The sequence below is a fragment of the Macadamia integrifolia genome, chromosome 11, assembly GCF_013358625.1.
Source record: "Macadamia integrifolia cultivar HAES 741 chromosome 11, SCU_Mint_v3, whole genome shotgun sequence".
Lineage (NCBI taxonomy): Eukaryota > Viridiplantae > Streptophyta > Magnoliopsida > Proteales > Proteaceae > Macadamia > Macadamia integrifolia.
The window spans coordinates 4,465,391-4,476,065 of NC_056567.1; the positions used below are offsets into that span (position 1 = coordinate 4,465,391).

At 37.5% G+C, this 10,675-nt stretch overlaps 2 protein-coding genes across 7 annotated transcripts in view; one reads left to right on the top strand and one right to left on the bottom strand.

Annotated features, from left to right (window-relative positions):
• Positions 1-4,287, top strand: part of LOC122093177 (ATP-dependent zinc metalloprotease FTSH 12, chloroplastic) — a 45,838-nt gene extending 41,551 nt beyond the window's left edge. For 2 of the 3 annotated variants that reach the window (XM_042663456.1, XM_042663459.1), the window contains 2 exons: positions 2,519-2,599; positions 3,756-3,995. In XM_042663456.1, the coding sequence (XP_042519390.1) occupies positions 2,519-2,599; positions 3,756-3,833 (159 nt within the window). In that variant the 3' untranslated portion in view covers positions 3,834-3,995. The other variant, XM_042663457.1, reaches the window with a different exon arrangement.
• A 1,651-nt stretch (positions 4,288-5,938) lies between these two features.
• On the bottom strand, positions 5,939-10,248 carry LOC122093119. Of its 4 annotated transcripts, none has more exons than XM_042663367.1 (7): positions 10,091-10,248; positions 9,304-9,449; positions 8,735-8,943; positions 8,399-8,614; positions 6,740-6,820; positions 6,592-6,651; positions 5,939-6,491 (listed from the first exon to the last, which is right to left on the bottom strand). In XM_042663367.1, the coding sequence occupies exons 2-7, from the start codon at positions 9,392-9,394 to the stop codon at positions 6,303-6,305; spliced, it is 846 nt and encodes a 281-aa protein (XP_042519301.1). In that variant the 5' UTR covers positions 9,395-9,449; positions 10,091-10,248; the 3' UTR covers positions 5,939-6,302. The 4 variants fall into 4 exon arrangements, with proteins under 4 accessions (XP_042519301.1, XP_042519300.1, XP_042519303.1 ...); XM_042663366.1 differs by having other exon boundaries at positions 8,399-8,647; XM_042663369.1 differs by lacking the exon at positions 8,399-8,614.
• Positions 10,249-10,675: the final 427 nt, after the last annotated feature.

A 10,675-nucleotide genomic window follows, 5' to 3' on the forward strand; every position in this document is an offset into this window, starting at 1 on the left:
GTGTTAACAGTGATCATGCCATAAGGTTTCTATTCATGACGGTATAGAATACCATTGATGTTGCTTACTGGTGGCAGTAGAAATTGGGCAAGAGAGAAAGGATCCACAAGTAGCAAGAAGTGACTTGGATCTGCATGGGGATAGTGTGGTTGAGATGGAATGAAATTTTTTCAAATTGAGTCGGGGAGGGTGGAGAAGGCGGGCCGGGAAAAGAAATGAAAGTTTATGCAATGGGCTCCACTTCTTTTTTCTTTTTTTTTTTTTTTTTTTAATTTTCATTTTTATCTAAAAAAAGTTGAAACAGAAACGAAGAAAGCTCTGTTACCATTTTGAAATGACCATTACATGTCGGATGGAGGGGTGACCATAAGTGTGAAGGACCTCCTAAGCAGCAATTCTAAGTTGCTAGGCATCAGGATTTACACTCTCTTATCTTCATTGCTGAAGGCTTATGACATCCCTGCTCCCACAACCTAATGGAAGACTTGAGTTTCCAATCATTGAGGTTTATATAAAGTATAATTTTCTTAACACTTTGAAGAGAGGTAGGATCAATATAATCTCCTATAATAGCAACAATTAATTTAAATATCTTGAATTCTGTCATGAAGCAAGTCTTCCAAGCACCAGTTGTCATCTTTATATCCCTTACCAAATATCAACATTATAACATATACCTTCCTAGGAAGCAGTAATATCAGCTTAATACTCTTTGCTTTAAGACCATGGTTTTCAATCTTGAGCCACTGTCCCATTGATTGTGCATCCCATGTCTTACCACAATAACCTTCATGCAAATGCTATTAAAGTTAGTATTGAGCAGCCATAACCATTTTATTACAGGGAGTTATTCATTATTCATCTGTATTGTGCTATACAGGCCTAAGCCACCAAATTCTTAGGTTTCCACACCTCGTTGCAGCTCATCAAGTGGACCTAAGCTTTATCTTCATGGCCACATCACAGGAAATGATGTTAAAATTCCAACCTGCTAGCCACCATGACAGGAATTGCATAGAGCATGGAAAAGTTGCATGTGAATTTTTTTTTCCCTTCTGATTACCTCATGGGATCCCCAAATAATGATCAGTTCTCTATCCTCAAAGGTTGCCTTTCATTCTCTCCAAAGCCAGCTCCCATGAGGTGGTGTCACCAAGGGCAGTGCTAAATATTTGGATGGCAAATGGGCCCTTCCAGCAGAAAAATCAAGCCAGCTATTTCACCCATGACCTTGTTTTCTTTCTTTTCTTTTGATAAGGAACAAATGAAGATAAATAGAACTGAAAGAGAAGAACAAGGTCACACTTAATGATCGACCTGAAATCTCTATACAAAGATACAACATCTGACTACAAATACCAGTAAAACCCTGACAGATAACACTACCCTGTAAGGGAAGAGTATTCCCTGAAGGCTACCCTGACCTTCCTGCCTCTTCCTTGGCCAGCTCATTTACCACAGAATTAGCAGATCTCGGCCTCTAAAAGAATGAACAATTCACCTGAGAAGCGAGGAACTGAGGTGCACCTAATAATATTGCTGAATATCCATGGCCCTTCTGTTGAATTTCTAGCTCAAGCTATAATGCTTGTTGAGTCACCCTCAACTTTGATGCCATTGAAACCTTCTCTTATACGAAACCCAGCCCCCATTTAAAATTAATATTTTAGCTCTGATGGTGATTCCTTCACCAAATGGTTCAGAATATGCCTTTAACACTTTTCCCTGTTCATGATCTAACCACCCCCTACTCCATATGGACTCAGGCTCCCTAAAAAGCCATCAAAATTCATCATACGAACTCAGGATGAGGTGGATCCCAAACAGCCTGTCTCCTTGCTTTAGGAACTTTGGATTTAACCCCATTCTCCCACTCCAGGAAAAGAAACGATTTGGGAAATTCTCTAAAAATAGGTTGATGGTTCACCATTGCCCAGTGAGACACTCTTAACTCTTACCTTTTTCAGAGATAAATGATGAGAAGTCATCCCGAAACAATCTAGCATTCCTCCTCTCTCAATTGCACCAGCAGACTACAAGTACGGTAGCTCTCCATAGGAATCTCCCCCTAGCCCCCAAAAGGAGCCAAATGCAGATGCATCTGAGTCCGTCCACATTGCAAGTAAAGGGCCAGACCAGATGGAAAACCAGATTTTCATCTGTGAAAACAAGATTTTGGACATCCAAATGTGCAGTTGCATAGCAGACCTTCAATCCTTCCAGTTATGACTTATGACATTGCAAGAGAATGTGGGGATCCTAACTGCCACTTGAATGATGATACTTGATGTGGTTTGTCAGTATCTGAACTCTGAAGTAATATACAGATGGAAGAACATTGAAGATCATGGATGTCCTAATCTCATCACCAGGACAATAAAGATTGTGTTAATCACGAGAGTTTGCCATACATTTTCATGACTGTTTCTCATGCTCAAAATTGATGTTTATGATATTTCAATTCAATGGAATTTTGATTTCATGTTTATAATCTTTTGTTTACTTTTCTCTTTTCCAGGAAGTGGAGGAAAAGATGAAAGAAATGTCTCCTATAATGTTTGAAGATTTCATAGAACCATTCCAGATAAATTGGGAAGAGGTGCTTCTTCTTATCCGTAAAATTTTGAGTTTATTTTTCCATTTTATTATTTATCTTTGGAGAAATTTACAGGTTTTCATAAGTAAAAAAGCCGAAAGCCAACTTGCAATACTGACAAATATTTTGTCAATGCTTCAACAAGGTTTTGAACCCCCAACCTCCAAATAAGGCCACTGCATCGGAACCTTGTACTAATTATATATATATATATATATATGTGTATCTAAAGTGTATAAGTTACTGCACTTTAAACCAAGACAATTTGACCGGCAGTTGACCCATTGGGTCAAACCAGCTACATGGCCCACCACTGATGCTGGGTTTCAGAAAATTGGTATTTAGTTGTGATGTACAAAAAAATATTTGAAGAGCATCTCAGGAAAGAAGAAAAGCTGGTGGATCTGGTGGTTATATGTAATTTAGTACATTGAGTCTATTCAAAGATCAGCCCTTTGTTTCTGTGTTTTCACATTGATAATTCTTTGCAGATGAGATATCAAAGGGGCTTCTTACTTCCTAGATAAATCCTTCCTACATCTAATATATAAACGTTGGTTCATTAAGAATATGCAAAAAAAAAAAATGGATAAGCATGTGTAAGCTAACACCTAAGGCTATAATTCTGAGAAATAGTAGGAATAGATTCACTTTTAGATTACATAATAACTTAAGCCTTTCATATGTTCTTGTCATTGTCATTAAAAGATTACTAAGTTGGCTAAGTGGAAATCCAAAGTAAGAAAACCTAGTCTTCGAATAATTGATTCATAATTTTTTTTTGGGAATAGGTAAAATCGACAATATTGAAATGTCATTTTATATTGATAACTTTTGATTTTTTTTTTTTTTTTGGGAACAGACTTTTTATTATTTTTACATTAGAGAACTGAAAGTACCAGTTGTCCCAGATCACCCATATGCAACCGGGTTTTGACACTGATTGAAAAGGCTTAGAAGTCATACTTTCAAAATATATTATTTCTCCAATCATGTTGAATGTTGATCTGACAAGACGGTTTCTTGTTAATTGGTAGTTACATTTTTAGGATAATAGTTTTTACCACTTACTGCTCTGTCTTCAAGGATATTATTCCTATTTTGTTTTAGGTCTTAGCATTTTGTGTTAAAGATATTGATAATTCTCTGAATTCTTCAGGAGGGACCATTGCCTCATAATGATCAACTGCGTTACCAACCATTGGATATATATCCTGCACCGCTCCACAGATGTTAAACATCCAAAAAATTTTCATTGTTTCTTAACTTCTGGTATGTACAGTACGGTGGTAGAATGTACAGAATGCTAACTGCAGAGATAGCTATTGTATACTAATGAGCCTGAATTTTCAATTGGTCAGGCTGAGTAATATCTTACCAACTAGGTCTTGTTTTGGAATTCTTTTTCTCAGATAACCCTCAAATAACTCTGCAGCTCCAGTGAAGTAACTATTCACCACTTAGGGCATATTTGGCCAAGTTTCTTGTATCTTGCTTCTGCGCACAAGAAGCAGAAGCCCAGAATACAAGAGAGAGGGGTTGGGGGGGTCTTGGGCTTCACAGAAAAGATTCAAAATGCCCATTTCCCTTTGGAATTGGTTTTTGGAACTCAAGAAGTGTGCTGAAATATAATGATGATTGTAAGTGCTAGCCTCATTCAGTTATTAAAGATGTCTACATCTCTATGTTAGTATGCTCTTTGTTAGAAGAACGTAGTACTAAGGTGCAGTTTGTGTCAGCATCCAAGCATTTTTTTCTAGTACTGCAGCGCACAGCAGTGAGTGGGCTTAATGGTTCCCAAGTTGAATGACTTGAATCAAATAGTTTGTGAACTATAAGAACCCAAAGCCTATATTAAAAGGAAAAAATATCTCCGTTGTACCACTATACAAAGTCTTCTCATCACCCCCGTTTTCTAGCCACGTAAACTGATGATTTTCCAAGTGGGTTACATGGAGGTCTCAGGTTCATATTTCATCCTTTCATGGTTTCGGATTCAGGGTTTAAGTATTAAGATTTAGGGCTTCATGTTTTCAAGTTAAGGTTTCATAGTTTAAGGTTGCTGCATGCTTATGCTGTTTTAAGTTTATAATTTCAGGTTGCAGATTTGGGGTTTCAAGAGGATTGCATGGGATTCTTTGGAAAGTTTACGACTTATGGATCTTCTGACTGCTTGCGACATTTTCTCTTTAACAAATCTTTATTCATGCAAATGTTCTCTTCAAAGTTTGGAGTTCTCTCTAATTCTTCTCTTTGCCTCTTCTGCTTCTCAAACTCAGTAGAATATTTACTGTCCGCGTCCTCCAGTCATGTCTTTGATTCCATCTTTCTCCCTACCGTATTCCAAATTGATCATGCTTTCCTTATCGGAACCAAGGTAGGAAATTTTTTTTAGCATGTCTAAGCTTTGTGTTGGGATGGGTCATGTATTTATACAGCAGAATTGGTCTAGGAATCAGATTGGCTGCGGTGACACCGATACAGATCAGCCTATTGATATAGAAATCGACCAAAATTGACCTTATATATTGGCAGGATAGGTTGGAAAGGGACCGAGAACATTGATGCAAATAGGTTGATATGCCCAATCTCATATCTTGATATGTAAAGTTTTTAAGGGGTCAGTTGGGATAGAGCCTGAACCAAGTTGCAGGTCTAAGTTTTTATGGTCTTGATTAAGGCAGATGAGTTCATTGGGGTTTTCTTCTTTACAGATCAAGTAGACCAGCATAGTATGTAAATGTAAGCAATTCACCAATGATTCTGTGAGTTATAAGTTGCAGACTCGCAGCAATTTCATCACCTGCAAATGAGCTAGCTAACCTGATCGAATCACATGGCGGAAACTCCGGAGGTTGGGGTGCATGTTTGGTACGTATTCATCACTTTCACCAGGTGAATCACCTTAGGTAGAGGTGAAAAATGTCCTCAATGTTCTGTTCAAACCCATATGAGTCGGTTTAGTAGTTCAGTAGGCTAACCGGAAGGACAATATGTAGAAATTAAAGAACAAATCAAAATTTCCTCTAAACAAACCTTACCTCATCCTGTCTACTTTGATGATGAATTTGGCAAAGCAGATTTTTAGATATAAAATGTTTAATGTCTGTGGTGGGGGAATGTTAACCACTTGAAAATGGATTGCCGGGATTCTATTATGAAGGAAAAAACCCTACCCACTTGCATAGCTCTATATCCAGACACGGTCAGGCATGAAAAGACACATTGCACCCCAACATTGGCCTGCACACTGGCACATTGACTGTGCCAGTGGACATGGTTTTCTTGCCCTTCTATCATTTACGAAATCTCATGGATATTGCAGTCATTGGAAGTCGAGAATACTTCTGAATTATGCGTCCTGTGCTACATTATAATCAATCATCTAAGTATCAAAGTCACCAGATATTATCCAATGACGACTTTTACATCGGATACTTTTATTCTTGTGGGTGTATACCATTCAAGCATAGTTAACAGTCCAAATCTTTTATCTCGCTGCTTGGGGGCAAAAACTCCTTCATAATACTTTACAAGGGGCATCTCATATCCCCAGTACCCAAACCATGTAATCACTGACTATATCACAAGTTTGTCCTTTCAATATTCCTTCGTGGCAACAGGCCATCAAGGCAAAACATGCAATCAGGGAAGCATTATGTACGTTGATGGAGCATTGTTCTTATATTTCCTCCCCTGAGATGATTCATTTGGAAATCGCACCACTGGAGCTGGTTGGCAACTCTATAATTGGATGAAAATCCTCTGTAGTCGTCAAAGTGTCGTGGGTCGAGGGTTTACATATATGAACAATGCTGCAGAAGTCATTATTATCTAAATATTTCCCAATATTTGCCAAAATCAGAGGACCATACTCCATAACCATTCTTTTGCACTGCAAATAAACCAGTGTCCCAAATTTGTCATGTGTAAAGGTAGAAGAGAACGATATAATGGGTCAGATTTCAAAACAAAATAAATGCAAATTTACTTACTTCTTTGGCATGGTTCTCAACATTGTTGCAAGCCTTCAGAAGAATCTTTATTACCTTAATCTGCAAATCAGGAGCAAAATCTCAGATAGGACAGTAAGCAAGAACAAAGGTTAAATCTACATTCTTCAGTTCTATCCGAAGATTTTACCTTCATGTCAGGATCCTCCAAATGATCACGTATATCTTCCACGGCAGTATGGCATGCGCCACAGTTTTTGTCATCTGATATCTGAAGTACACGGGAAATTTAGATATCTAGGACAGAAAACATGCTAGAGAGTTGTTTCGGAAACAAAAATCAAGTGAACCGAGGGTCAGGGAGGAGAACACTATAGTAGGTACTTTCATGCTAGTCACCCATATAAACAAACTTAGGAACATATAATGGGCATCAAAAGATGCCAAATGTCTCCTGATTGGGAAACAAACCCCAAAGAGTGGGAAGATTTTTGCAGGCCACTTTAGGGAGCTCTTTTTCATCCACATCTGCTGTGGATCCTGAACCACTACATGAACTCTTCACCAGTACCATCACTGAGGAGGATAATGAGAAACTACTACCAGTACCATCACTGAGGAGGATAATGAGAGACTACTTCTGATTACATCTGTGGATGAGATCAGATATCCTGCATCTCTTCCAAAAAAAAAAAAAAAATGCTGGCATATCTTGGGATCAAATGGGTTAACCAAGATCAAAACCTTTTCAGGTCAGGCTATTTCCCTTACCACTTTTGCTACAAAAGGAATTCAAGACATCATATCCCCAACATTGACCTCCCAATCTAAGTTAATAGTATTGTTTTCTTTGCTTAACCAAGGATATTTTCCACAAAAAAAAAAAAAAGGGACTGTTATTTCCCTTTTATTCTTAAGCTCTCCCCTCTTCAATTACCAGCATTATGGGAAGAACAATATCCAGAAACACACATTGTTTAATTTGCACATGCATCAGAACCACTGAAGAGGATAACTATTTCTAACTTCCATGTGGCTTTCTCAATCATTGGACCTTTCAAATGACAAAAATACCCCCAACTAATTGTAATTTGACGTCAAAACTACCCTCAAGAAACTTACATTTTATTCAGTTCTCATTGCCTTCTATCATGCAACTCATAAATGATAATGATATCTTTAAAAACCTCTCTCAAGATTGTTTTTAAGGTTATACATGTCATTTTTGCATGATTTGGTGAGAAAACAGCAACATGAAGAGGATATGAAATTTCTTTTCTTTCCCACCATGAAATTCTATAAAATAAGAAATAAAATAAATAACAGGGAGAAAATCAAGACAAAAACAACAGAAACACCTATTTCAATCTCAGGGTTTTTCAATCCCTGATGCCTACCTACACAAATCCTGTTAACAAGAAGCTTCAAGTTCAGATCCTATTAATAATGAATGGAGTGATTATGCCTTCACGTGCCAACAGGTCCACCCCTGGTTTTCTTCTGTGAATATGGATGCTTCAAATGGGACCGGCTCTTTCTTTAATAATGTTTTAGATATCATGACAAATCTTGACAATCCTCACCAAAATAGAGGTCTGATTGTTATGCACTTCACCAGGGATAGGATATTTAATATGATTGGTTGTGTTTTCCCTTCTTATATTTCATCAAGAACTAGGATACTATTGATATTGAAGGTTTCAAAACTATATGAAACAATGCCTAGGACTATGCTAATATCAAATAAAACAATGCCTAAGACTAAGCCAATAGCAAAGTACTGGGCCATCAAAATCATTTAAAAAAAAAAATGAAGGAAAGCTGAGCATATGATCAAGCTTCAAGTTACCTTATTAGTGAACTTTTGTAACATAGAAGACGGAATTTGCACTCTAGGCAGAGGCTTGGGGTGCAATGCAGGCTTACTCAAGAAATTATGGGATAGTGATAAATGTAGATCCTTGCCCAAGTTTAACATTGGAAAGGTATTGGCCTTTGAAGGGCACAACCCTGTACTGTTGCAGAGATTTTCCTCGCTGAAATAGTCTTGAAGAAACACAATAGCCTGATTGATGTGCACCCCAATCATATCAACACACTGCAATGTAGGCCACAAAAAAAAACTAATAAACAGAATTGCACAGAAATGTTTTCCAACATCAAGAATCTCGAAGGAATTTGATACCTTTACACGCATGTCTGAAGGAAGAATGTGACAAGCATCATTCACGAATGTGCTGACTTTCTCTGGTAGTAATGGATCGCTTAATGCTTTCATAGTATTTCTTGACACCTCCAAGCATGAAAGACAGATGAACTCTGGTGACAAGCCTTGAGAAGACCAGAATGCAGGCTGGATTTTGACAGAGGTCACGCCATTCTCAGCTAATTTTCCTTCACAAAATGGTAGCCACAAACACATCTCTCTAAGAATTTAAGCACTATAAAATGGGAATTACAAAATTAATTATCAATAGTAGATCAATGCCTTCCACAAAAAGAGACTCATTAGACCTATTGTGAGCAGAGAAAAAGAAAATTTTGGCACCTTCTGAATTCCTCTGAACCAAAAACGGACGATGAATATAAATTAAAAAAAATAATAATAATAATAATTTTGCAACGTAGGCTGCAATTCAATTGAAAATTAAATGGCATTATCGTTTGAGCACGCATGATATATATGAAATGCCTGTGTAAAGAAATAGCAGAGGACCAAGAAAATTAGATGGCATCATTATCTACGTTTCTCACCAGAATACTGAGTTGAGAAGAAATTTCTTGCATCCACGAAAAACAATGAAACAAGAACGACAAAGAACAGAGCAATGATCCTCATCTTCATTTCTCACCAACTTTACGGATATAAGGATTTTAGCAAACAAAGACTTCAGGTTCAACTGCATTTAGACAATAAGATTACATTCTAAATCAAATTCAATCATATCTAAATTCCGTAGCAGAAACAATGAACAAGACTAAACTAAACGCAGAAATATGATTAGAACAGCGCAATTATCTTAAGAACTAGATCCCACAGAACCAATTCATGACTGTAAACAAACTTAACCTCAATCCCAACCCCCACCTCCCCCCCCCCCCCCCCAACCCCAAAAAAAAAAAATCATGGAAAGGAGCAAAGAAAATTTCAGATTAACTTAATATGAATTAAATTCGCATCGAACCTGAATAACCAAAATAATAATCTGATGGATTTTGGGCCGATTTTATAATTAAAATCCTACCCAGGTACAAAAAGAAAACTCAAATGCTAGAAAAGGACGATTCTCCCCATAATTGAGTTCGAGTATCGATTTAAAGTATAAAAATATCAAGAAAACTTGGATTAAAACCCCCAAAGCCCAGTATTCTTCAACTAAAATCGAAACAAAGGAGATTCCGAGAAGTGAGAAATTCTGGACCTTCATGCAGCCCTTCGAGGTAAGCAAAGATAGGGTCTCAATGAAAAAAAAAAAAAAAACCGAGATTCTTTTATTCAAGAACAAATTCAGTTAAAAAATTAAAAGAAAACATAACTTACCAAACCGAGAAGGAAGAACAGACGACCTGAGACGTCCCTGAGAAGGAAGAGGACCCTCTGCTATTCTCTTCTTATTGAAGAAGAAGAAGATACCGGGAGAACTGAAAAGACCGAAATTCCTTTTCTTAACCGACTTTCCTTCATCAATCTATCAATACATGAACGAACGGCCTCTGATTCTGTCGGGAAACGATAAGGGCCGTTGAATAGGTGGAATATGCTGTCTTTGACTCTACTTCTTGAATGTACTACCGTCTGATGTCATGACCTTTCCTGCTGACAGAAGCCCTTTCCAGCCTTCTTTCTTTCTTTTTTCTAAGTTTTCTTAGATGGAAGAAGGGTTGAAATCGTCTGCAATTCCGATCTCGTACAATTACATAAAATACCACCTTCAGGAGGTGACACGTGTATTGATACCAATACAATGCTCCAGATCTGGTACAACTAATAAAACCTTAAATCAGTGAAAATGCATTTAAGTCAGATTTGGACCATTGCATTGGTATTAATACACGTGTCACCCTTGATGGTGGTATTTCACGAAATTGTACGAGATCGGAATTGCAGACGATTTTTTTCCGATGG

Bases quoted from the DNA above. Each gene is read 5' to 3' on its own strand.
- LOC122093119 (XM_042663366.1), bottom strand. From the start codon at position 9,394: ATGAAGATGAGGATCATTGCTCTGTTCTTTGTCGTTCTTGTTTCATTG. The intron at 6,821-8,398 runs GTAACTTGAAGC...CGTGTACTTCAG, and splicing joins TACAAAAGTTCACTAATAAG to ATATCAGATGACAAAAACTG. The intron at 6,492-6,591 runs GTAAGTAAATTT...GTTTATTTGCAG, and splicing joins TTGAGAACCATGCCAAAGAA to TGCAAAAGAATGGTTATGGA.